This window comes from Limanda limanda, chromosome 3, assembly GCF_963576545.1.
Source record: "Limanda limanda chromosome 3, fLimLim1.1, whole genome shotgun sequence".
In the NCBI taxonomy this organism is placed as follows: Eukaryota; Metazoa; Chordata; class Actinopteri; order Pleuronectiformes; family Pleuronectidae; genus Limanda; species Limanda limanda.
This window is the reverse complement of record NC_083638.1, coordinates 22,906,487-22,934,472: the sequence shown is the minus strand read 5'-3', so window position 1 is coordinate 22,934,472 and position 27,986 is coordinate 22,906,487. Positions and strand designations below refer to the sequence as shown.

At 42.8% G+C, this 27,986-nt stretch overlaps 1 protein-coding gene across 3 annotated transcripts; it reads right to left on the bottom strand.

Annotated features, from left to right (window-relative positions):
- Positions 1-955: 955 nt before the first annotated feature.
- On the bottom strand, positions 956-27,976 carry mical2a (microtubule associated monooxygenase, calponin and LIM domain containing 2a). 3 transcript variants are annotated; one of them, XM_061067983.1, is made up of 22 exons: positions 27,856-27,976; positions 20,055-20,424; positions 15,984-16,191; positions 15,323-15,439; positions 13,747-13,848; positions 12,373-12,528; positions 12,181-12,281; positions 11,688-11,945; positions 11,420-11,535; positions 11,184-11,310; positions 10,980-11,070; positions 10,089-10,236; positions 8,760-8,959; positions 8,364-8,467; positions 8,151-8,219; positions 7,897-8,031; positions 7,661-7,765; positions 6,402-6,668; positions 5,209-5,316; positions 3,477-3,657; positions 3,308-3,384; positions 956-3,226 (listed from the first exon to the last, which is right to left on the bottom strand). In XM_061067983.1, the coding sequence occupies exons 2-22, from the start codon at positions 20,313-20,315 to the stop codon at positions 2,822-2,824; spliced, it is 3,336 nt and encodes a 1,111-aa protein (XP_060923966.1). In that variant the 5' UTR covers positions 20,316-20,424; positions 27,856-27,976; the 3' UTR covers positions 956-2,821. The 3 variants fall into 3 exon arrangements, with proteins under 3 accessions (XP_060923966.1, XP_060923963.1, XP_060923965.1); XM_061067980.1 differs by lacking the exons at positions 5,209-5,316; positions 6,402-6,668; positions 7,661-7,765; XM_061067982.1 differs by lacking the exons at positions 956-3,226; positions 3,308-3,384; positions 3,477-3,657; ... (13 more) ...; positions 12,373-12,528; positions 13,747-13,848 and having other exon boundaries at positions 14,991-15,439.
- Between the last annotated feature and the right edge of the window lie 10 nt (positions 27,977-27,986).

The window sequence follows — 27,986 nt, the reverse complement described above, 5'->3', positions numbered from 1 at the left end:
GTCATGAACTGAAAACGTAAAGTTACAGAGGTCAGCGAGCACACAGAGAGCGCGTCCCTTCACGGTGCCATACTGAACTTCTGTGTTTGGCATCTGTTGTCAGATAATCAGGCAAATGGGACTGGATCCTGAACAGCTCCACTGGAGTGAGCAGAGGTTTTAAAGGCCTTCAAGAGGTCCTCAGTGGTGCGCTTTCGTTTTAAAGTTTAGGTGAAAGCATTATTGACACCTATCTCCTAAAAGCAATGTTGTGTCTATTGTTTTCTTTTTATCGATTGATTGAGAGAATACAGAGACAGTCTCTCGTTTCTGGGAACCCGACTGAAGTAGTTGCTGTGGAAATTCAAGACTTTCTTTTAGTTCATACTGGAATTTCAACATTCAAATAGGTGTTATATCATAACCCTTATTCTATTACATCCATCTACTGAGAAGGAATAGACCTTATGAAAATTGCTTAGTTGAAAAAAATGCTTAGAACTGTCAACCACATTTTATTTGGGCTGATTTAGAATAAAGCTGATGTTTTGAGAGGAGAACTTTCACTTCAAGTAAAAAATTGCTGAAATAAAACTTTGTGACGTCTTAACCAGTTTGTACCATTCGGATAAAACAGTTATTTAATTCCATTTATTGTAAATTAATTAATTAATTGTTCAAACTCTGAGATGTGGGCGGCAATGAATAGGATTTAATCAAGCTATGTTAGTACTAGTTCATTCCCATAACAGCTCAAAGCTCAAAAGCACATTATTCATGAGTTCAGATGTTACGTCACATCAGATACTTGGGGTCAGTTATTTATCGTCATCCCAATTACCACACACAACTCATGGGACCATGCAGGTGATCACCTTCAAACTGTCATTTGTCCTAACCCCTCCAGTTGTGTCAAGGATACTTAATCTAAAACACAGAGAACATACAGGGACGTAAATAAAAACAACACAATGCACAAAGTAGAAAAAAGTTTATGAAAACAAAACAAAAAAACTGACATTCACAATGCAGACAGTTGCACGTTGGCAGCATTGTACACGTTACTGTCTTGTTAAACAGAGGTGGAACTATAAGTCCAGTCAGTGACTATGTTTACACGGACACCAATAAACTGACTATTGCCCTTATTCTGAATAAGACATTATTTCAATTACAATGTTCACATGAGTTGTTAATAGAATATTACTGTCTTCAAGTTACACAGCAGAGAATCAGATTGTGACTCATGCCATCACGTCCTAAAACACTCGATCCCAGGGCATGTGTCGTCAGGTTGATGTTAACTGACGAATGTAGATGTTGCAAAACACTGTGAAAACTCCAATAAGACATCACATGTTTGCGTAAGGTTGGAATACTGCACATCTTAATTAGATCATTGCTTATTCCTGTTTAATGTTGTTTACACGGCAGCGTCTAATTCAGACTAATGTCTTAATCTGATTACTAACATAACACTGGTGTCCATGTAAACACGTCTAGTGTGTATAAACACAGTTCTTTGGTATTTCAAAACACTGAAGTTGTCCACCTGCACTGTACAAATCATGTATCTCAGTTTTCCTGCAGATTCAGTCAAATTGACACGGAACACTAGGTAGCAGATAACAAACCACAAGCAACACATTGCTTATCCAACACATCATGCTGTAAACACAACAAATGCATGAAGTTTCTGCAAATATCATGTTCAAATGGTTATTTAAATTAATCACACACTCTGCAACTCTTAAGTGCTTCACAAGCATCGTTAGACGTGAGATAGTGTGTTTGCATAGGACGCTTGTGTGAGGCTTCCAGTCAGAGGTTTGCAGTTGATCTTCCAACAACTTGCTTTAAAAAGTATGGCAAGCGTGGCAAGCACATTCAAACACATCACAGCAGGCTCACCATCTTCTACTGTCTACAGTAAATCTGAAAGTAATTCATAAATCTGTTAATTAAAACATAACGTTTGTCTCGTTACACGGTGGGGGTGGGGGGGCGAGGAGGGCGTTAATTTTGCCTTCATGCCTCATTTTCTCCGTCAACAGTAGATGGCAGCAAAGTAGAACCAAATCCTCCAGTCCCCAGTTTCAAATGCATTTGTGAGTTTTTTTTAAGAGTCATCCATTAAAAAAAAAAAAATCCACACAAACAGTTCATTAAAGTAAACAAAGTGGTAAAAAAATTGTGTTGCATATATACTGTATTAAAATAAAACATATGGCAGCAGCACATATGTGTAGTCAAAGAAAAAACCTGACTGCGTTAACATGAGACCAGGCTTTTATCCACTGTGAGCGTTTCCTGCTCCATCCACACGGCAGTTCCCCAACATAAAGTGCATCAAGTCAGTCAGTCAGTCAAACCGAGTTCAGAAAGCTTTCACTGCAGGAGCCGGTTTTTCAGGGCAGTTTGTAAAAGGTTCGATTCTACAGCAATGACGATCAGACATTTCAGCAGTCTCAAGTCTTTAAGGCACGGACTGGGCCTGTTTCATTTTGATTTGCCTTTTGATTACTAATCTAAAGAAGATCATTTATATTAAACCAGTGCACATCTAAACACTGCAAACATGTCTCTGCTCTCCAGCTATGTGACACACTGCACCAGCCTCTGGTAGTAAACTGCAAAAAAAGTTGTCTTCTTCGGCTGTTGCCAAAGTGCGTCCAACACACCGGGAGTAAATTAAACAATAGTAAACATTAAAAAGGTGCTTTAGTCCGGCTTTTAATGAAAGCAAGACGAGAACAATTCAGCTAAGGTGCAGCTCAGCCTCAGATTTAGTTTGGTGGTGATGTTCAGGGTTAAGGATTAACAGCTGGGCTCCGCTGGGTGTCTAGATGAGGCCAGTGCCTACCTGCTCTCGCAGCCACAGCAGTAGAGGCTGTAAAGAGCTCGGCCCGTAAGGCGTGGCCTCCGTGTGCATCTGCAGCAGTACCTCTTGTAAAACAAACAGCAGGGGCAAGCTCATGCTCAGTAGCTCATAGAGGAATGTATAGTCCTGGGCGTTGGCCCTCATGTGGCCGGCGAGGGCCTGTGCCGTGCCGTGCACACAGCGGGACAGATACCAGGGGGCGTTACACACCGTGCGAGTCACACTCAGGGGCCAGCTCAGCCGTTTCCTAACGAACGAGCTGAAGGTACCTGCTGCAGGTCGGCTCGGCAGGTCTGCTGTGCTGCTGGACGGAGAGCTCGCTCCTTCAGCGGCACGTCGCTCCTGAACTCTAACACCAGTAGGACTCTAAGACAGAGGATGATGGAAAGGAAAGTTAGATGTTTTAGAATAAATGCATTTTAAATCAACAGAATACAAGGTACTCACAGAACGGAGAGAGGAACTCCTGCGTAGATTTGTACCGGTGTTGCGTTGATCGAAATGGAGTTTGCAGTACAATTTCCCTGTAAGATCACAGCACATGTCAGGATCAAAGTCAGAGAAACCACCTTGATGCTGATCTTTATATTTCTAATCTTTATTTGAAGACACGAACCTTGCTCAGAGTCGAAGGCGTGCGCTCCCTGTCGCAGAGCTGAGCTGCAGGTGGAACAGCGAAAACACTCCCTGTGGAAGAACAGCCCCTCGGCACAGACCCGCTCCACCATGTAAACACGCCGCTCGCAGGAGTGACACCTGTCACCCGACTGGGGGAACGAGCGTCGAACGGAGCAGCTCTGCAAACAGATGTAAACAGATACACTTTATATTTAGAATGTAAACATCAGATCACTGAAACAGCTGTCAGATATCAATGGGTTTTAACTGTTGATGACTTAATTTTGCTGCCTGTTTCACTGAAGGCCTTTGTTTATAAGAAACCCTCAGTGAATATTTAATAGGATTGATTAGGACCTTCTCTCTATTTAGCTTTTTCTATCTTTTGATTGTCTCGTTGTTTTACTTGAATTTGCTTTTATTGTCTTATTTTCCCATAGGAAGGCACTTTGAATTTAAAAGTTTATTATCATTTTACTTCTATTATTGCAGCATGGAACCTGAGAATGAAATGGGTCAGGTGACATTACTTTTCCCTAGAATTCTAAACTCTGTTAGTGACTCTTGGAGATGCCGTCATGCTCAGAAACACAGGTGGGTCTTTACATGCAGGGACAGTGGCAGTGTGAGACGAAGCACACACAGACATGTTCATGAGGCTCTTTTCATATTGTGAATCACTGAGGTGAGGGTGAGCTGTATGACATTTTGTATCTGCCGTCATTTTCTGAAACAGTAACCATCTCCCTCACTTTAAAGCCTCAGAGTCGTCACAACATTCATTCGAAAAGCAAGTTACATAATTATAGAAAGAGGATAATCACCAGGCTCCTTGTTCTAAGTAGATTCTCAGTTGCACTTCAGAAATGAAATTTGATCCAAACATGGATCATAATCATGTACCAGGATAATTATGCACTGGGAGTTGTTCCCTTATATGAAACTGGTGTGAGTCCTGCTGTAACATCTGGCTGCTGAGCTGGCGCAGGCTGTTTGGATGGGTGGAACAGTGAAACCCATCAAGTGCCACCACAAGAACACACACTCCAGCTCTGACAACTGCTGCTCATTAAAAACACGAGGGGCAGAAACATCAGTCAAGAGAATAGCTCTCATGTGAAGCACGATTCTTGTGAATGAATTATAATTAAGACGAATTGAGTCAACTGTGTGAACGTTGAGCTAAAACGCCCAAACCCCCAAAGCAAACATCGGGAGAACATGCAAACCACACAGAAAGACCCCGGCCGAACCGGGATTCAAACCAAGAAACCTCTCGTTATTAGGCGACCAATACATCTGGTATAATAAAAATGATCACATTTAGTCCTGGATAGTGACTTAAAATGTGCTAAATCGTGAAAAACCGTCAGGATTGTTCTTTAACCCAACATTTATGTGATTGAAAGAATCCTATATCCAAAGAATAATGTTATAATAATGTCCAACAATTTGACAAAACCCTGGATTTTAATCAATGATGATTTTTGACGTTCATTGCCAACATCTTTTAAATTCTTTACGACAACACCGTGAGTAATTAAAGTTAAATAAAATAACGGAAAAAAGAAAAAAGGCTCCAAATAAAAAATGGTTTTACAACGCACAAAATAATTACCACAAAAAAATGGCTGCATGCAACACACAAACACACAGTGAGGGCTGTGAGTGGCAGGTGTTTGAAAACACACGGCGGGGGTGGGGTCACAGGTCAAGCTCGAGATAGTCACCTTGAGTTCAGCAGAACCGTCTCCTGAGAACATCCCACTAAGATGCATGGCTTTGTCCTTTATACTCTTTGTGTGAAACTCTCTAGTCTGTTGTGTCTGAGCTTTTTTCTGCAGGACGACACGGAGCACAGAGGAACAAAGGAAGAGCCATCAGCCTCGCCTCCTCACCACAGTGAGACACATTCTCCCACCAGCTAATGTGGCGCTCTCTGATATCCACTTAATAAGCTCTCGCCAGTTAAATGATGAAAGGCCTTTCTGTTCTGCTTCCACAATAAGAAGCGGGATTTGACAGGTGAGCGTGTTCTGCCGGGAGCGGAACAATAACGTCATTGTGTGGAGCGAAGGCTGCCTTATTACATTAATATTACACCCCACTTGATGTGGTTACTCATACTACAGGAGAAAAGAAAACTGAGACAGCCACACAGTCGGCGCACCGAGACATCAACAACATCGCGTCGGCCGGAAAATATCTGCGTTATTAAATCACACAGTGAAGTGTTGAGGCCTTGAGGCTAAAGGGAGTCATCTTTAAATTAATCAAGAATTATCATTACATTAAAATGGTGCAAATTGCAGCAACTTTAAGGAAGACTATGGAATATTCATTGAGCAATAGCGCCCTCTGTAAGGAGATCTGATCTGACAACAGTAAAATAACCCATCTTCACTCTTTTTTTTGTCTCTATCCTGTATTTTAAAAAGAAGATAAACTGCATTTGAAACGACACACGACCATTCCTCAACAACAAAGCTGAGTTCTACACTAAATGACCGGATAAGGTGAGCGGTTTTGGCATGCTGATCTGAGCCAGTGCATACAGGCAAGCTCTTGGCAAATCTGAATAATCTAAATATCTTCTATGCAGATGTAATCTTGCTTCTGCAGCCCTGGCCGACCGGCTCCACACGGACTCAGACGGGCCAATAATCCGACTGTGTGTCTGCCTCAGCTTGTGCCAGCTCTGTAGGCCTGCTCTTTCCATTTCTGCCCGGCTGGATAATTAGGGGCTGACTTCACCATCTGACTGCACATTACACAAGCCTAAATGTATAATCAGGCCATAATATATAATCAACATTCACTCAGGGGAATTTTTGGAGATCAGAACGTGCAATCATGACGTTTTACCAAGACGACAGAGAAGAAAACAAGAGAAAGCAGATATGACGGAGGAGATAGTGTTCACCTCAGAGACGTGTTCATCCACCTCCCTGAGGCGCTGGAGGACTCTTGACATGAAATGGATGGCTGAGTGGCAAGAAGAAGAAGAAGAAGAAGCAGGGGGGTCTGCTCTCTCAGGCGGAGGCTGGGCCTTGGTCTCAGCGTGTGTTTGATCAATGTGTCTGAGCTTCACTGTGGAAAATGGATGCTGGGGCTGGAGCTGAGGTTCGGGCAGAGTCTTTGTCGGCAGGCGGACTAACTGCTCGGCAGCTTTTCTGACACTGAATTCAAACTGAAAGGGATCATACACAGCAGTGCACACGTGAGCAGTGGTGTGTTTAGTTGCAGTTTGTAGTTGCTGTAGATCATTTAAAAATAACAATCGGGTGGTTTTGTACGTTTCCGTCCATTAACAATAAATTACATGTACTTTAATATGCTGCCAGCTATTTTCAAACAATAGTGCAAGTTTTTAGATGGATTTCTTAGCCTCCTGGTAGGCGTTAGTCATGCCAGTGCAGCATGAGTATCCACTTGCATAGGTGATCCATTACAGTGGATTCTCACAGTGGCTGCTTTATGATTTACCAAAGTTACGTATCCATCACATGGTAATACAGTTGGGAGCAGGAAGCGTTTTTTGACATTTTCTACTTGGGGCAGTCAAGAACTGAAGGGTCAGTGTGAAATCTGAGACCTGAACAGCCGACAGCCACATTTGTATGTAATTCATATCATCTTTATGCCTCCTGACACTTGTATTTGCCTTTTGTTTGACTTGTGGGTATGACTTCACAAAATGCTCATCTAAGGAATACAATGCTTTGACTTCAGCAATATGAGGAAGGGCTCTTTGTCTGGTTTGGTAAGATTATTGGGGAAAGATTACGTAAGCGTATATTGTATACGTTTCCAATTGCCAGTCCTGGTTCATGCTATATAAAAAAGCATCTGTGGGATGTAAGATGTGAGGCCAGCAATTAAAAAACTCACATTTGTTTCTGGTGATAACTGGAGCAGCACGTAAAGAATGTAAAACCACCAGTTTGGTCTGTTAAATATCCAAACTCCTACTTTAGGTCAATTATATATGAGCTTTACACATGGGAGTTGCATGTATTTGAGGTATTCTCTACATACATATATGCTATGTGATAGAAAATGTGTGTTTATTTTAAGTGAGAGTGTTTTCAAGTACTATGTGTATGGTTGTTGGGACAGAATAAGCCTACAAACACTATATTTTGGACAGTTTGGGTGATTAAGTTGTCGTCTCTTGTCTACCTGTATCTCAGGAGAAGGTTTGGGTGGAACCACAGGCCTGAGTTTTAGGCGCAGACTCTCAGTCAGATCGAGAGTTTGCAGTGAGGAAGACGTCTCACAATCAAACTGAGATGTTGCAGAAAATGTTAGAAGAGAGTTTATAAAAAGGCACAGACATAGAAAAAGCTGAAAAGATTGAAAACAGATGACAGAAGAGTTGTGTAGCATAGGAAAGGTTTCAAGATGTTGGTCTTTACCTGTGTTCTGCGGACTGCGTGGCTGGGTTTGTTTTCAAATTTGGCGAGCAGCAGAGTAGAAATGGAGCGCACTTTATTTTCCTCAGGTTCCTGCCCCTCTCGCACTGAGGAGCCATTACTGGACAGATTGGTGGCCTGAACGGAGACAGAAACAGATCTTAGTAAATATATCAGGTCCTACATATCGGCAACTTTTCAAATTGAAATTTCTTAATAACTTTTCAAAATTTAAAATAATTTTCTTATTAACAAACCTCCTCGAAATAACAGAACTTTCGCCTCCTTTTGTAAGTGGGGTCTGTACCGTCTGACCTCTTTTCATCCTGAAAATAAAACGCGAGGAAAATAATGTAAGATTGAGCATCCAACAGTTCCAAGAGGAGGAGTTTAAAACCAATAAAACACTGAATGTATATAAAATCAATCAAACTTGAACTGGAAACGGAAGGCAGGAAGAGTGGAGTTACCTTTGGAACCCGTTTCCTGGGAACTGCCATATTGAGGACATTATTTTTACTTCTGACTTCTTTAGATGGATATTCTTCATTGTTTTCATCTACTGCTCTGGACCCTGCAGTATAACACATGATTCTGTTTTAGAGTTTCCACATTTCCCACCACACACAGCCATAAATGTCAGATAATATAAATGCATTATGCTCCTATAGACTAGGAGAGACATATGAATGGTGTTGGGGAAAAGAAGGGGGCTGCTACATTTGTGAAGAGGAAGGTTCCAATAAAAATACAGCCCTGAAGACTTTATTGTTCACTTAGCTGGATATCAGAGGAAGGTAAGTTGTTGTCTGAGGTTAAAAATTAGGACAAAAGATAGTTTTAAAGTAAAGAGTCAAATCAAGTACCTGATGCAGGTAGAGGTGTTCCACGGAAGAGCTCGTAGAACTTGGACAGGTATGTGATCATCCGGGTCTTATCCAGCTCCTCACCAGCACTCAGCTCCTTCACAGACGTGAACGAGCGGATCCCGAACTCCCGCTCACTGATGTCGAAAGCCAGCTGGAGGTTTGCAGCATGGTCTTCTTCATTTATTGAATCAAAATCTCTGGTGGAAGAAAAGGGAATGAAAAATGACTGTTAATGGGCCCACCTATATAAGGGTTTCATTGTCTACGATGATTTAGCCTTACATGCAGACTGATACACCAGACGTTAGCACAAAGGGAAGACGTCTCACCGACACTTCTGTCGCTCAATTTTCAACCCTGCACAAGAACTTTTTTCCCCTTAAATTGCAGGAGAAAATGGCTGCAAACTACCTCTAATGGGAGAAAAGAAAAGAGCTCTTACGTATTTGCCTACACTGACAGTGTGCAGTCGCGTTCGGTAATAAGGTGGATGAGAGCGGTAACCTAGCAGCAGCACACACAAACTTTGCTGCTACTCTAGAACTACTCTTTTTTTTCTCTCTCTCTTTCTTTCATTTGTACGAACCTGCTCCCCTCTCCGCAGTCTGACAGGCTTGCATATGGAGGAGGGAAAGCGGAAAATGCCAGTGGTTTTCGGGAACTCAGGACCACATGAAATTGCAGTGGCATGTGGCGAGGTACGAAGGCAATAATTAAAGAGTGAGAGGATATAATTAGATTTGTAAATGCACTAATCGACAGATGCACTGAATAATTCCATGCAGTGCAGGGTAGTCTCAGCCTAAACTGTGGAAACTGAGGTACAGTTTCTGCTCTTTTAGGAGGAATTTGTCCTGAAAGTGCAACATGAGTTGTTTTCATCCACAGATCCAGATCAACACAATTAAGAATTAAACTTTGAAAAAAAAAAAAAAAAATACTTTTTGTACAAGTAGTTGTAAATCTGTTTGTAAAACTCATGGACAAAACTGATATATGTGTAAAATGTAAATGTTTTCACTCTGAAAACATCTATCAACACTCTTGAGAAGGGTCAAGTGCTGTTTAAGTGTGAGGAGGAGGAGGAGGAGGTAGAGAAAGCAGAAAAAAAATTCACATCAAAGACTTACTCTCATGCCAAGCATATTTTTCAAACCCATAAGAAATGAATCTCCTCACAGCTGCTTGTTACAAAGAGGCTACAGTGCTCAACAAAAAACTGGTTTCTCCATGTGAATGTATATATATGTATTGAACTATAAAGAGATAAGACATAGAGACTTTGATCAGAAACTGTTATGATCTAATGGGAGAAAAGTTACGTACATCAGCTGAGGTTTGAACCTGTGGATGAGGGCGCAGAGGGCGAGGCCGCTTTGCCAAGAAGACGTCAGGTCTGTGATCGTCACATTCCTGAAGCCCTCGGTCTGTTTCTGGCACCAGGTAAGAAGCCTTGCTGGTCTGATCTCCGACTCTACAAAAGAAACATTCACAGACATGTTTTTCCATAAAACAATCCCCCAAAAAATATGTTATTGTGTCATGACAAAGAAGGTTTGGGTCCATTGCTGGGATATGTTGTACGTATGTATTGTATGTCTGTGCAAATGAGTCGAGTTACTTCCCTAAAACACACAGCGCAGTTCAACATTCCCACTAAAGATCAAATCAGACTCACTTACTGGGAAGAGCAAGATATTTGTATTTGACATTTTCCTGCCAAAACCCAGTGTTTCCTCCTCCCAGTGAATCCACATGTAAAAACAAACCTCAGGTTGTAACGTATTCCCTCAAAAGAGTTTAATTCTGGTTACCACTTCTGTTTAAAGGAAAGGAAAGGAGTGATGTAAGCCACAGTGTTAATGTGAGGAAGAGAGGAAACCCTATCAACCAGTCAGATCGCTTCTGTGAATAATCTAGAGATGAGTCAGCAGAAGTCTTTACATAGACAGGAAATATGGTCAAAGTCTTTCAATCTGTTCCTGAGTCGAATCATGGCCATAGTGTGTTTGTAGATCATCATAAAATCCCAGAGAAGTTGACCTTTATCCTTTTTGGAAGGAATTTCCCAGGTGTTCCTGAGATAACGTGTTCACGAGAATGAGATGGTAGGAGAAGCCAAAATCAACACGTCTCCGGTCACGTCACCAGTTCAGAGGAATTACAACAGGCACCCACACACAAACACAGGAATCTGTCACTTCCTGTCAAACGTACCTCGCCTGCAGAGATTGACGGGTCGTCGTATGGTGGCAGAACGCTCCAGGGAGCACGTATTCAGCTCTGCACTGATGTACAAGTGACGCACCTGAGGAAGGAATGAACAGATAACAATCAAGAAGTTGTGTACATTTCTTCGGAATGAAGCCATGGCCCCGTCGACAGATTTCTGCTTCTGGCAAAGTGAGCACTCCCCCTCACCTGGTGGGGTCTGACACAGGAGGAGTTGAGGTTGGGGTATCGAGTCGCAGGGTCGATGGTGTACTGGTCAAAGTTTTTGGCAATGTTTCCTTGTGTCGTCTGAGGAAGTAGTCTGTAAATACTCTCTCTACAAAAAAGCATTAAACCAGGCGTTATTTAAAACACAAAGTTTTTAAATGACATATGAACACTGCACATAGACACTGTGAGCATAATACTGAGGTGTGTGTGTGTACCTCTCTGCCAGCACCTCTAGGGCTGTCTGACCCTGAGCCCAGCTCTTTACCATCCACGCCGAGTCAAAGGCAGCCAGGAAGCCTCTGGCACAACCTGTCCCCATCGGCCAGAAGGGCTGCACAAGAACACATAACAAATACATTCATGTAATTGTGAGACTTCAAGGAATTAAAAAAAGCATTGCTGCTTCTGCCAGGTTTTGTAACAGCTCCTTCTCCCCGGCAATCAGGCTCCTTAAAACCCTGCCACCTCCCGAATCACTCTTACCTCTACGAGACTGTCACCAACCAGCGCTTCCAGCAGCTGGTGTCCGAATCGCTCCCTGACCAGAGCAGCGTTCTCTGAGGCGTACATGCTGGTGAAGTCAAACATCGCCACGTCTGGCTGCCCGCAGTGGTTCATGGCAAAATCCAGCGTAGGAAGTTGGTAGTTGGTGCCAAAGTCAGCAGCCTCTCGGGCGTAGCACAGAAGTGCTTCCTGGTTGATATTCTCACTGCTCAGCAGCATTTGGGTGTCTATGTAATCCTGTTGAACACAGACGTGACAGTTATAGAGGAAAAGTTCTCAAAGAGTAAGTCTGAGTTTAGCATTTTTTAACAGGCCTAGATTCCTTTATAGTGAGGATGCACACACGACACACAGAAGCCTTTCTTGATCTTAAAATGTGTCAGATCATACACGTGATTAATACCAACAATGCATACAATAATTCAGATATTTCAAATCTGGATAATTGAATAATATATAATCTTGAGCTCACATTAATGATCACTCCCTTGTCCAGCAGACTCTGTTTCTTGGCAGTCATGACAAAGTAATGCGTGTTGTCCCTGTAGTACACGATGTTCTCCAGATCGATACCTGCAAGAAACCATGTGTTTTCAATATGGCTATAACTGTTAAAACAAGGAGACATCCCGTTTGGTCTCAGTTGCTTCTGACTGTTTCCTACCTGTTTCTTCTTTGAGGTCAAGAAAGAACTTCTGGTTGAAGATGAAAGCCACGCCACTGATCTCCTCGACTTTGGCCTCTGCTGTGGTGTTCCTGTTGATGAAGTTAGCTGTGATGGCGATTGCCAGTTTACCCCTGAACTCCTTCCTTTTGAAACCTGGGACAAAGAAAGACACGTTGAGAGAGAGAATGACACAGACAAACAGTGAAAAAGAAGAGATGTCTCTTTTCCCAAGCAAACCAGTCCTGTTGACTTGTCAAAATCTGGGTTTAAACCAAAATTACAAGGAAGTTATTAGTTAGGTTTAGAGGAGGCTCTCTAAGGTGAGCCGTAATACAGCAAAGAAAACAAAAGAAGGATGCTGACTTCAAAGGTCAAATCAATTTGCTTAATTAACAACCAGAACTGCAAGTGTAGCAGTAAAAGTTTGTAAACGTTAATACCATTAAATCTGAAGCTTAATCCAAACAGATGAAATAGTGAAGTAGCTGAACAGCTCTTTTGATGTTCAGCTATTCTAATTCAAATATTCTCTAAATATTATTTTTATGTCCTAAACAAAACTGAAGCACTAAGATGACACCAAGTAAACTCAAAGTAAAGTTCAACCTTTTACTGGTCCTTTATCATTTCAAAGCACTAAAGAGATTCACTAAAAAGTCAGTCATGGTCATGGAAGACATTTCCCCCTTGTTTTCATTTCAAAGCTCTTTACCAAAGGCAGCAACAGTCAACAAGTGCAAATCTGATTGCATTTAACTCTGTGTTACTGCAGCTATGTCATGAAATTACGCCGACTGCGGGGGGAAAATCATTTCCCCGAGGCGTCTTCATAACTTGAGAATGAGCTCGACGTCTTGTCCAGCCCCAAAAATGCCCTTTTTAGGAATTAGCATCTGAAGTGAATTGGTTGTTAGATGACAACATTTTTAGTGGAGAGCCCGAAACAGTGAGACACAGAGATGGAAAGAGTCCAACACGCATGTTTCAGCTGCTGCGCTGAGCCCCCAGCTCGGCTCTATTTATGTACACTGATTGGTTTCGTGTGTTACCTTTCCCACTGGGAGAGATCAATGGCCTCACGCGTATACATTTACACAAAGTGAGTTTCATTTATGGCTGCACAACAGAGATAAAGCAGCACAAGTTGAGAATCCAGTAAAATGACTGAATGAAGTGATGGATGGAGGGATGGTTACTATAGCTACTGTTCTTTAAAAGCATGTCAAACATACTGACATCATGTTTTAACCCCGTGCGGAGTGAGGGTAACTTTAGCATCAGCCTTGTTCCTTTATTCTTGGACTTTATTATTGGACAGTACATCCTTGAGAGCCCTCTACTGTTCATATCTGTTGTTTGCCGTCGTCTCACCTTCCAGAGTATTCCTGCGTCCGTCAGCCCCCACAATGACATCAAAGTCAAAGCTAGCCACAGGGTGATCAGCAGGTCGTATTGCAGCCCTCCATCCGATCACTGAGAGAGGGGAACAGAGAGAGAGAGAGAGAGTGAGAGGGGCGAAATCCCTCGCCCAACCACCCAACGTGGAATGTGGGGAATGTGGAATGTCAGCAGATAAAGGGTTGGTGTTTAGCTCAAGGACACTTCAATAGTCTCCATCAAAACGTGTCTCCATCCAGGACCACTCAGCCACCTGCCGGGCTCGTGCAGAGCTAAATTTGTCCGTACAGAGATAATAAATGGGAAGAATGAATAAGCACACTTCAGCCCTGTTGCTGTTTTGGGTTGCTACGTTGCTGTTTTCCAGTAGGACTGCTCTTACTGTGACGCCAGTGCAACCGGGACAAATATGGCTATTCATGACATGTTTAAATAAAACCCACCAGAGACTAAGTGTTTGTGATGCATGAAAACAAAATAGAAAAGATTAAGCAACTTTGCTGCTGCTTCATATCTGTAAAAAACCTCTGCGACTGCCTGCAGAGCATCAATGTGTAATTGTTGTCCAAATAAAACTGTATAATTTATTGAACATGAAACAACATCAGCCGTTTTAAGTGTCTGCTGCTGCAGAGGTGTGAGACCAGCACAGTCACCGCCTGGCAGCTTGTTGTGTAATATCACCATGTGGAAAATGCATTCCCTGATGTCAAGGGCTCGGCTAAGCCCGTCACGGCAGAAAGAAGTGTTAAGCCAACGTCTAAATTTAGGCGAAGCACTCGTTGTTATCAGTGTATTGATATAACATAAGGAGAGACGGCGCATGACAACGTTGTCAAATCGTTCTCTTTCTTGAGGGTTTATAGCTCAACGTGGGTCTGGTGGGATCACAGGGTCGTCGGCAGTACAATGTACAAGTAACAAAACATTTTCAAACTAAATGGGATCATTAGAAAGTCATGATATTTTTAAACAAGTTCTCAAATGTCATCAAAGTTGATTTACTGCACACCAGAAAAACGTCATGATTTTAAACAAGGGAAAGAATGTTCAATCACTGGTATTGTTATGATTAATGTAAATATCGACTGACAGGATAAGGTTTATCTTGATATCATTTTTGGCCATACCACCAATCCCCAGGCCTCCATACTGGTTATCTAACCTCCAGGTTGACCTCCTCTAATCTAAGTTTGATAAAAAAACATGCTCAGTGCCAATATTTGTGTTGTGTTTATTGGTTGATGTCAAGGAAATTAAGTACTGCAGGACAAGAAGTCTTTTGCTGCCTGGCGGGCCTGGAGGCACAGCCAGAGCTGCAGGAGCAGGAAGGTAAATATAGATCCTCAGCCACGCACCATCTTTTTTAACAAACTGACAGATGCAGCCTGATGTTTATATCAAGCTTTAAACATTATTACACTTCTCAGCTTTTTCCTACTAAACGTTCCAGTTGTACAGTTTCCGAACTCATAAAACAACTGTCAGTGTAGGTGAATAGTGCTGTTAATCTGTTGTTTGGACATGTAGCTGAAGTGCGGATGGAGACCTTCTTTTTCCTGGTCCTCTGGAGGCTCCAGCAGCTTGACGAACTCCACGTTGACGTGAAACTCCACCGCCACGAGGAGCGCAACTTTCAGGAGCATCAGCTGCAGCTGCTGAATGCCTGGTGGACACACACAGACACTGGTGTTTAGATACATGTGTAAAACGGCTGCCAAACTTTGTGTTTAGTGTTATGTTGTCTTGACACCGTTGAGAACAAACCCCGAGCTCAAAGGCTTTCCCCTGTCTGTGCTCTTTCTCCTGTTATGTCTGACATTTAAAAAAAATCAACGATCAGATCAAATCAGAATGAACATCTGGGTGTAAAACATTTTGCCGAATAATGGAATATATAATAATTATGTACTCATTCTTAATTTAATCTCCACCGAGGAGGTTATGTTTTCACCCCTGTCTGTGTTTTTGTTAGTTAGTTGGTTTGTTTGTAAACAAGATTACACAAAAACAACTAGATGGATTCCACAAAGCTTGTTGGAAGAATGCAGCATAGGTCATTGAAGAACCCATTAAATTCTTGTGTGGATCCAGATTAGGGAGAAAATCAAGGCATTTTTAAACATTTTCTCAGGGAAAAAATAATGTTAGGGGACTTGGTGGAGGTACGCGTCTTTATGTCTTGTGTCTGTAAAGTCATGTTTACTCACTGATGTGGTCAATGGCCCCGGCACAGAATTTGCCATAGAACTTTTTGGCTCCAAGGCCGCGCAGGTCATGGATGGTGTAGGGCCAGAGGTGCAGCACATTGTTCCTGGAGAACGAGTCCCTCTTCTCAATCACCACCACTTTAGCGCCCATCAAAGCGAGCTCGATGGCTGTCCGCAGGCCGCAGGGACCTCCCCCGATGATGAGGCACTGCATAAAAAGGGATGACAGGTTGACCTCAGAGAAATGAGCCGCACTGTGGTGATGAAATAATAACAGAAGGCGGATTTTCTTGCAGAGGAATCTGAGATGATAGATGATTCGCATCCCACTGGTTTATTAACATACAGGGGGGATTTATAACATGAGCATAGATCATGAAAGGGGGGGGGCAGCACTTGACTGCACCACTGGAGCATTTAGAGCCAGAGTGTCTCACTGAAGGACACTTCAGCAGCAGGGACTAACAATCAAGATCTCTTCGGTTTTGAGTTGACTTCTCCAGACCGCCTCGCGTGAGTGAGGATTGTTAGTAAGTCAAACACAAGGAAGAGAGTTTACATGTCCGAACAACTTCCACCAACCTGCACTGTTATTACAGCCATATCAAAGGTGTGATTCATGCAGTGGTCCAAGTGCATCACACAAAAATGCATGAAGTCATTGAGGTTACACTGCCTGTCTGAGAATGTGGGGCTCAAACATGAAGTCATCCTGCTGAGTGATAGATGAAAGAAAAGAACGAATGCCGGTGTGCTGGCAAACTTTTCTCTCTTTTTCTCATCTTAACAGATAGAGCCATTGTGGTGAGTGTGTGTGTGGTCCAGGTATCCTATTCCTAAATTACCCTCTGGATCAATAAAGTATCTATCTATCTATCTATGTATCTATGTATATAACTATCCAGCGTTCCATCTATTTACTCATGTTGACCTAAATCTTTACACTGTCACATTGAGGACCTGTGTTCCTTATGGGGACAAAAATCTAGTCCCCACAACGTAAATCACTACATTTCATGGTTTTAAGGTTCAGGTTAGCTCAAAGCTTAGGTTAAGGTAAAGGTTAAGGGTTAGGCAAGTAATAACTCTGGTCAAGGTTAGTCTCCAAAAACTGAATGGAAGTCATCGTAATGTCCTCTGAAGTCATGGAGACACGGCTGCGTGTGTGTATATGTGTGCGTGCATGTGTGTTGATTCTTTTGAAATCTAATCCTGGACCAAACCACTTCTGAAGGTCGCCCCCGCTGTGCTCAACAAGCTGGACAGTCTCTCGTCTCGATAGCTTCAGCAAATTAGTGCTGAAAAACACTTTTCCTTCCACTTTTCCCGAAAATAACTTGAACGTCTTCCCCTACCATTTATTCAACACGGTGCCCAAATCCCTACAGTAAGCAGACAAGGGTTTTTTCCACATATTTGTACAGGAGGACTCACTTCCTGCCATCCTGCTTATCCACCAATGGTAAAAACACCAAAGCGTGAGGTGGTTTCCCTCATTTTGGTTCTGCGAGACACAGACTGGGTGCTGTTTACAGAGCACCCAGCGTCAGCAAACCAAAATCCCACTTCATTCCCTAAACAAAAAAAAGACGACTGTGCTCTAGTCTTCTGTTCTATATTCTGGCTGTGGTTAAGCTCCCCAGTGGTTACACAGGGCATCAGTGTTTTCATTGTGTGTTGCCTGTTGTTGTCAGGATGAAGGATTCTCAGGTGTGAGGCACACAAGGGTTGTGATGCCAGGAAAAGCCTGCAGGCTTGTTGATTTGTGTCTCTCATCACAGGGTGAGTAAGATTATCAACCAAAGACAGAGATGGCAGGATGTTGAAAACATTGTAATTGAAGTGAATTCAGTTTATACAGATGTATCTTCACTGTGTGCACATGTTTATCTTAAACACCATGTGACTCTTTGCATCCGTCTATCAACCATTAGCACACACGCGTTATTTGTTCAAGCTCTTTGCATTAACTGGTGTATTTTTCCAGATATGAGGCTTTTCCTGAGGTCCCGTTCCACATTTGCTGAATCAGGACACGCGCACTTCCTCTCAGCCTCCCACCTGTGACCTTGTCCTCAGCCAAGCTCCACCCCACCCTGCTCATGTCTGTCCCCTGCTATATTATTGAACCTGTTCAACTCAGTAGAGGAGCTTTTACTGGCCCTGCAATTTGAGGTTCATGCCCAAGGACACATGAAGAATGGAGGAGCCGGGGATCAAACCACAGACCCTCTGGTTAGTGAAAGACCCACTCTATCTCCCGCCCATGTGATGTCCATGTGTTGCAAGTATTGTTCAACCAAGAGTCAAATACTGTATATTTAGTTTTTTATCATATTTTACAGAAAATAGCATCAAACTTTAGATGCACCAAATAACAACATTATATAAATATTAAAAATCTATTCTGAAAACTGATCCAATACAGGTGAAGTTGTCTTCCCTTGAAATGACGTCTAAATCTTAAATAACATTACTGCACTTCTTTTATTGAATTAAAGTGTGTGTTAAAATCTCAGAAGTAAGTGCTCCCTGCCTCACAGAGCTGTGATGACGTGCAGCTGAGAAGGATTCACAACATCATATCAAGAATTGAAATATAAATCCATTTGTAAATTTCAAGCTCGGTAAAAGTTTATGAGAAAAAATAACACCCTGTGGTTCCGTGTCAGTGTCGCTGCAGCCAGATGTTTAAAACCATAAAGCGTGGATGACATCACATCCTTTAAAGACGGCTGCTACATCAGGGATATAAAGCCGAGTGACATCACATCTGTCACTGTTAAAGAGCCGACTCGCCATTAAAATACGAGTCGTCACCCATTGGTTCTCCCAGGGATCGGAGAAATTAGTCATCAAGTAGAAACAGATCGTCTGTGCTGCGAGTGACTAAAACAGTCGTCTGCGTACTGAGCTCATACTGTGCATGTGTGAGCAAGTAACAGAAACAGACAGTGCCATACATCCACTTTAAGTTTATGTTTCAATAATAAATGCAATCCTCTGTTTATGACTTTGGTGCACGGTGCCAGTTTTTATTTTACAAGGCAAACCATGCAGACCGTCAGAATTATGATATTTGACCTAGAATACTTGGCTCGGAAGTTTTGGAGTCACACTTCATTTAGACCATTCACCTTATTTCTCATTTCTTATTTAGGAGTTGGCTTAAATCAGACGGAACCTATAAATTTGAGCTCCAGACTGAAGCATTTAAAACACACTTTAATAACAATCTGGGCCCGTCTCCAAGCCGCTAGGACGAGCCTATAAAAGAGCCGGGCACACCCCCGGTGTAACTGGGGCCAAATAATCAAAGTTGCTGAGTGATGCTGTCTGTTTCTCTGTGCACTGTAACACTCGAACGGGGGGGCGACCAGCTGACGCATTGTGTTTAATTCATTTCATCAATTTTCTGTCCCGTCTGTTCGGAGCTGTTGCAGTGACAGATTGAGTGTTAATGTAGTCGACAGGCGGGACGAGGTTCAAGTGATGACCCTGATAGAGCCGGAACAAAAGCGCTTTGTTTTGTTCAGAGGGAACAAAGTTCAGATGACTTAAAAATGAAATAGGAACCACATGAGGTAAAGTTGGAACAGACACTTCCTAAATAATGACATCAGCTTTTTACGGATGTATGAACAAAGGCTTCCAATATATTGTTACATTTTTTTTATACACGCATATATTAACAGGCTTTACAGACTGTAAAAGTGTTTGAAGTGAACAAACAACTTGGTTCAACATGATTCGAAAATGTTTCTCATGTTTATTATTTAGATTTTACTGTGGTTACAACAAATACTTAGTAAAAGTGTTGCATGTCTAAGATAGAGTATGATGTCAACTCATGAAGTCCGAGATCTTTGAATGAAAGAACAAGCAGATGATTTTAAAACAGCTGCATTACCACACAAAAGTCTTTGAAAAGGTTGTGTAAACTGAGTTGAATTACCTATTTATCATAATTTATTTTAAAAAGTGAATCGTTTCCATGAGCTCTGGCAGGCGTCTGACACCATAACTCTTTGTGGTATAAAGCTGAGCTGCACAAAATAAGATTAAACTCACCTTGGTGCCCACACAGGCTTGGCCTTTCTGGTACTCTTTGTGTGACATCCTCTTGTCCAGCTTAGTCCACAGTGCGTTGGCCTTCCAGGTGGTGACCTTTGCCCTCAGGCTGCTGTAGAAGGTGCTGTTGTCTGCAGGGTCGAGGTCTAGCCGTCTGCAGAGGACGTTGAAGGCTTGCAGGGTTCCTTTACAGGTCGAGGCCTGAACAAAGTTCTCAAACTGCTTCCCCACATTGTCCGTCTCCTCCTTTGTCTCTCCCATCTTGCCGGCTGCAGTGGATGCTTCGGTGTGCTGAGGGCTCCTGCTCGCTTCCGCGCTCGCTGCCAGATGTGGCTACACCCTCAGCTCGGCCCACGCCGTCATGCCCAGTCTGAGGAGGCAAGACACCAGAAATGTGATGTCATCTCATAGCAAAGAATTTTCCACATTCTATAATAAGAAAGATCAAATTGGTTCTGCTTCATTACATCACTCCACCAAAATGGTGCATCGCTTAGAATGTTGAAATAATTTAAATAAAGCTGACAACGCAGCTGTATTTTATCTGCTCTTTGACTCCACTTTACATTACTGAATCCTCCAGAGGGCTTACAGCGCCACTCCTCACCAAGAGTCACTGACTGAAGACTAGCCGCACACACTGGTGAGATAAGATTTCAAGTACAAACAAGGCTGTGAGACAGAAATGTGCGTTTCTGTCGCTGTGAGCATATTTACTGCTTGTGGTGCAAAGAAGAGTTGATTGTGGTTCTTAATAGAACTTTAGAACCGCTTCGGGATTCAGTGACGTCTTTACAAGAGTTTGTTACAAGACTTTCAGTTTTTTATTAAGCTGTCGAATTCTTTGTTTGGAATTCAGTTGTATATTTTTGCACAGTAATGAACTTTAAGCAGTATATTTTTTATAAGGAAGCCGAAGTGTAAACCATAACGACTCCAGGGACTCATATGGACTGGATTTATACTAAACTTTTCTTTGATTTAAAAGCACTTTAGGAAGAGTCAAAGTCACAAACACAATTTTCTATCACACACCATTCATACACTGCCGGCCCTTGGTGGGTTCAGGACACTTCGGCATGCAGACTGGAGGAGCCGAGGATCGAACCAATAACTTTCTGGTTAGTGGACAACCCACTCTTCCTCCTGAGCCACAGCTGCCCACACACGCACCATAGCACACTACATTTGCTGAAGTCTGTCTATGGCAAACATGCATGCATACTTATAAATATAACTAACAATCTCTATATATGTATATATATAGTTACTACTTTGAGTCTTCACTAACTAACAATCCCACATGTTGCAGTTCTATAAAGAGTAAGTAACATTTCTACTATATATACCATCTCCATCATGGGTAAAAGTGGTTTCCCTTTTACAACAAACCAAAAAAACACTGTTTATTTCTCCTTCGCACCTTCCACACATGGAGCGTAACACTCAACACGAATGAGTGGACAGGAAAAGTTTTTGTCTATAGTGGAATATTCACTCCAGCTGAGAACCAGACCCCGTTTTCAGGTCTTTGAAACTGCTCCACTCGCCCAGACAAACACAGATTGATTGGATGTGATTGGGTTTGCATGTGAAATAGTCCAGCATTGTACTTAGGTTAGCACATTCAGTACTTACACATGCGTGCGTGTGAAAGACACTGACATTAAAAACCAACAGAAAACAACGTAGTTCTGTCTTTCAAACATCCAACATTTTGAAAATCCGGAGCCAGAACTCGACATCAAAGCACAACGTGGATCTTTTCTGCATTAAGCGTGTGTGTGATCATCTGGGTGGAGACCGTGGCTTCCGTGAGTTTTGGGAGAAGTCAGCCTTTGATATTTTAATGTCCCATGGAGCGGGATAGGCCTGGTGAGAGCAGGGGTCAGGCGGGACTCAAACAGTCCCCCCCCCACACTAATCCACTATTACTGTCACACCCCTGCAAGAGGGCCTCAGGTGGCAACGTGACTCTGCTATGAAACTGTTTATACAGAGCTTTGGCCAGGGACATATGAATGCAAAAACAACCCACTACATTCAATGGACAATCAGTCGATGGGTCACAACATGTTTGATTGTGATTTGAATGTGGTGAGATTTTGAATGTTGTTCCAACAGCAGCAGGCTAAAATTAGCATTTAAATTTACACAAAATCCTGTTTTGCTGTGCGTGTGCATCCTGTTTTGATGCTGTTGTTTTTCATTTCAGAGACAGATTCAGACATGGAATAAAACACCAGGCCGTCCATGTTAATACAATACACTCAGGTGACCCTCAGTCTGCCTCATACATCTTGTGAGCTCCAAAAAGCTCCTGTGGGTAGATACTAGGGACCCCAAGGCCTTTCACAGCAAACATTCAGGCCCAGACTCGGTGAGTTGACATTCCTGTGCCACGTGGCCCGAGCGGCTCTGAACTGCTCCATCAGCATGAGCCCGACACTGAGTTGGCCCTCTGGCTCCATCAGCCACCTAGTCACAGGACCACCTCCATGATATTGGGAGGAATGTGCTCTCTGCTAAACACACGTAAACGTCCACTTGTTAACTTCAGAGAAGTGGCTCTATTTTCAACAAGGATCACTGAAAATCATTTTATGTCTGTATCATTATATTCTGAGCTATGGCCACTGTTAAACCCTCTAAACTCTAATGCCATCGGTGGAAAGTTCAAGTTAAGACATGTTGACATGCACAATTTTTCACATTTCCGTCCCAATGGCAAAAAAGACACAATCATTGGAACCATCTGTTGTGTGACTCTGCGAGGACGAAGGAAAAGGTACCACGTCCCGTCTCCCTCGCCAAGTCACCGCTCAGCACTCCGTCTCACACTGAGTCCCATGACTTCACCATCTCAGTCTGACAGAGTGGAAAGTCACTTGTGGGCAGACAGATTGAACCCACAGAGCGGCTGTAAAAATACAACTAATGACAGACAAAGCGGAAAGAATACACACTCGCACAGACGCGCACACACACACACACACACATCACATATCACAACCAAACCATATAATACTTGTGAGGATCAGAGTTTAACAGCGTGAAAGTCCCCTGTCCGTTCAGAAAATGATCTGATGGAGGGAAAAACAGCTGCAGCTGATGGAGAAGACCAAAGCAGTGATTTGTTTCTTTATAAACAGAATCATTTATAAAGATATTTATGGTTTATGGGTTTTATTCAACAATATAAGCAGTTCTGTCTACAGACACATTATGTTTAATTTGACTATTATTCATGCAGTCACTTTAATGTACGGAGACACATATGCCCAAAGAGAAAAGTGCATGTACACACAAGCAAGAGATGTAGCAAGATATCCGTTTCCAGTACGAGAGGGGGAATGTAAGGCATGTGAAAAATGTACCTGTAACACCTGGACGGAAGAAAGGAACAAGAACAGAGCCCCCCAACACACACACACACACACACACACACACACACACACACACACACACACACACACACACACACACACACACACACACACACACACACGCACACACACACACACACACACACACACACACACACACACACACACACACACACACACACACACACACACACACACACACACACACACACACACACAGTGTCTATGCTTAATGCCACCTTGCCAACATAGGCAAGATTTATTAGTACAGTCCTTTCATTGTTGGTTTATCTAAAACAACTATACACAATTATAGAATACTGTGATTAGGGATGCAACTAACAATTATCTTTAGTCATCAATTACTCTACTGATTATCTTTGGTATATAAAACGATGAAGACCTACCTGATGTCTTAGATTTGGACTAACAGTCTAAAACCCACATACAGTAAGCCTATGTTTTAAATTGACATGTACAGTTAACAGTCCCATTTCAATAATTCAGCTCAACTCGGACACTGACAAAACTGTAAAGACACTGAACTGAAGTCAAACTGGTGACGTAACGCTCTTCATTTGTTTCTGTAGAGCACATAGCTGCAGGCTATCAGAACACAATGGGAAGCTGACAACACAAGGAAAACATTGGGAGTGCTGGGAAATGCACATACTGCAGCGAAGCCAGCCAGCGACAGTAATTACAGACTGGACCCAAGGAAACCAGGAAGGAACCCTCTGTGGGCCTGATAAGGAGGCAGCATGTCTCAGAAAACAGTGCATTCATGTGGACTTCAGCCTACGGGCTTCTGCCCTCCTCCAGGCCCCAGAACGCTATTATCTCAACTCTCTGACATCTGGCTGTGTGTTCGGGCAGCGGTGCCAAGATAAAAGAAGATCTGCCAGGAGCCAGGCAGAAAAAAATGTCGACGTCCGTCAACTTCAGAGGGGAAAACGGTAAATTTACACAAACAGGAGCTGCCGCCTGCAGGAGCATCTGGCCCATGAAGTGTGTTCACCACACCACATGACTCATTTTAAAAAGGTGTTTAGACACTCGGACACAACACCGAACAATGTCTGAACAGCTACTGACACAAAGTATTCACTTGAACAATTATTCGGAATAGTAAACAATTAACATATTAAATCAATTTACAAGTAAAAATCTATACGTAAACTAGGCGCTGAGAGAGCACAGACCTCCGCCAAGGTCTAGCAGTCCATTTCAATTCAATCAGGCCACACCGAATTGTACACACGCATAGATATCATTCCACTGAGTAGACCTGATTTTTTTCCAAAACATGTTTTGTGAGCCCATCGAGACCTTGTTGTGTTTAAATGTGTTTTGTGAGGTCACAGCAACCTTCACCTTCAGCCACCAAAATGTAATCCCCTCATCCGTGAGTCCAGCTGAACGTTTGAACCGTATCTGAAGAAATTCCCTCAACGTGCTGCAGAGATATCGCGTTCACAAGAAAGGGACGGACAGACAACCTGATAACATAAAGCATCCAGCTACTGTAACAAAGCCAAACTAAGGGTCAAAGATCAGAGGGCATCTTCGGGTTAACCACATCACGGGGGGGGGGGGGGGGGGGCACGGTTAAGGTTTAGAGGACGGTGTTGCTGTGCAGCAGGGAGAGCAGATTCTGTAACAATCAGTAAAGCCAGACTCAGAATAGACAAGGGTCATATTGCAGAAGAACAACAGCACATGACCTGAGAAGATTTCAACACAGCAACAGCCTGTAAACAAACCATGTCAACAAGCCTGCACCGGACGAACACAGACAAAAAGTTCAAAGTTCAACTCAATAACAGACAGACGCTCTAGGTTCACCTGCTTTAAACTTCAACAAACTGCCTGGTAGCAACAAAGACTAACACTTCCCACAAAACTAAATATAAAAAATGACTTGATTTTCTGCGATACCAGGAGGGTTTTCACATCGAAACCGAATGAGGGAGATGCACTGAGAAAGTGAGATGACTTATTTTACATTTCAAAAGTGCGTGAGTCCCATCAGACGCCTCCCGTCCCAACTCTTCCTGTCGAGTGCGTCTGGTTTCCTGTCCAGATCAAAGCTGCCTCTGTAAAAATCCTCCTCTGTGATTTTAAAGCTCAACTCAGTTTTAAACCCATATCAGTGTGGCCTCCTCCTCTGCCAGAGGGAACATGTTAGTGATATCCTGGGGTTCAGTCCCTAAAGCCTCCCAGTGCCTCATCCTCCAGTGGCCCTATCTTTAGCTGCCGTGTGTTTACATGTGATATGATCCAATACTCTGATGTCGCAGGAGCTTTAAAGAAAGCAGAAATGTTTTTGCAGTTCCTAAAAATATCACATCCTATTCTTAGCCGAGCAAAGTTGGCAGAGAATGATTGTCACTAATAACACTGGTAGCTACATTTTTTTTTTTTTACAGCAGTAAACTTTTTGTTTGAACGACATGCCTCACCTATCTCTGAAAGTTCCTATCTCTTTTGTGTAGCAGCTGCCTGGCTACATGCGTCCGTTTTTTTGTATGCTGTGGAACCAGGAAGGAAACATACTGTAAAGAGGAAGGAGAAAGTTCACAACAGCCCCCCCCCCTCTTGGAAATTATGAGCACAAGTAACGATTCAACAGTGTATCGAGTGTGGTGAAACACATTGACATAGTTTCTATCCACTGCACAGAGCTCTCACATATCTTTATCGGCCTGATATCTTAGCTGATCAGTGGATTCATCAATTGATTTATCCATTTGATCTATGTATCTTTTCCTCAGCTATATTTCTGTAACACACAAGTTCTGTATTGTTTCACATTATTTTTGTATGGAACAGTGATGTCCCACATTCCTGTTGGGTTTGATCACATCTGATGCACAGACAGCCGGATGTTTGAGTTCTCTCAGCTCTACAGTGGCTTCACTCGTTGAAAGGAGGCAACCATGAATCAGAGTTAAACCGTAATTATTGAGCAAGTTCAGAACATAAGCCCTGAAGCTATTTGGCAAAAAAACACCAGTGTCTGTCTGAGGAATTGTCTGATGAAAATGACGACTTGTTTTATTAAGCAATGCACTGTTTACCGTGTACTTCCAGACACTTTATATCACGGCACACAAATGACTCAAAAAAAAGCTTATTGGGCAGGAAATGCCAGCCGAGGGAGAGAAGTGTTGCTGCACGTTCAATGTTTACATACAGAGATTTAAGCTCTACTGTTTGGATGTTAGCACGTCCTGCCGGTTGGACAGAGAAGGTAATGCTGCATGTTCCACAGTCGTAAAAACACACAGGAAATGATTACTCACACAGAAATGGGAAAGAGAACTGTTACTGTTTGTGTGACTCCTTTTCGACCCTCCTTTAAAATGTTGCCGCATGTCCATGCATCATCTCCCAAGACTCATACCAGACTGAGTGTTCATGTTGCAACAAGGAAGAGGGAGAAACCGAGAAGCTCCACTGTAAAGCCTCACATATCAGATCATGAAATATTTTCTGTACGACTCCTGTTTTTTAGCCTGACGTTTTCCTGCTTGGCGAGGAATCCAGTGTTGACCCAAGGTTCTGTTGTGTGTTTGATCGGTAGCAGCTCCTCATTCACATGGGTCCCACCAGAAAACATTAACAGGCGGTTTCTGTCAGTCACAGAGATTCAGACACTACAGCTTTTCAGCACCCCACCTTTCTTTATCATGCAGTTTGTGTCTCTAAGACCCAAAACACAGGTCAAGGTATTTGCTCTCAAGATGCTGCCGAGCAGGTGGAGTCAGTCTTGGGGGGAAATACCCAACAGACTAAAAGTAAACTAATGGTGAGATTTGAAGCAAAAAGAAACTAGGTGAGGGGTGACATGGGTTTACCTGTTTCTGCTCTTCTACACCTTTGAATGAAAAGCTGTCAATCAAGTTGTATTTGCTTTAAGGAATGTGTTGACAAGCAACCACACAGGTTTATGATTTATGCTCTTCAAGAAGTGACTGATGGTGCAAACATCAGCTTCTCCAAAAATGCAGGTTACGCAAGTGGAGATAACTCTTTGTGTGATCAGAGAGGAAAGATGAGCCAAGATGTCTGACCCACTCTGACTCCAATCACGGCTTTCTTTCACTGTAAGCTAATGAACACGTGTTGATAAAAACTAGAAATAAAGTCAAATCAGATCAGCTGTTCCTCACTGGCAACTTCCAAACGACCACAGTGAGACTTCGTGTTGAGTTCTCTCAGTCACCTCTGCTGCTTCGTTAGTACCTGTCTTCATTCACTGAGCCTTAACTTTCAATAAAGTCAAATCTGGCTTTCCTTTTACAAGCAGGTCCACACCTCTGTCAGGTGCCTCAGCCTCACACCAGCCGCTGGACCAGGAAACACACACAGAAGCGTGAGACCAACACAAGGTGTGAAACAAACTCTCTGACCTCAAGTCTCCAGCCGAGTCCAGTGTCTCCTTCCGTCCGGTGTGTCCCGTCACTCCTGGTCCTGAGTGGCCGTGTGCAGTGTGTCGGTCCTCGGTCAGTGTGACAGGCAGCAGCCGCTCCTCTGTGCAGCT

Coding starts and splice junctions, on each gene's coding strand:
- mical2a (XM_061067983.1), bottom strand. CDS start 20,315: ATGGGAGAGACAAAGGAGGAGACGGACAATGTGGGGAAGCAGTTTGAG. Junction 7,766..7,896: donor ACGCAGTCCGCAGAACACAG/GTAAAGACCAAC, acceptor GCAACATCTCAG/TTTGATTGTGAGACGTCTTC. Junction 6,669..7,660: donor AACCTTCTCCTGAGATACAG/GTAGACAAGAGA, acceptor GATCCCTTTCAG/TTTGAATTCAGTGTCAGAAA.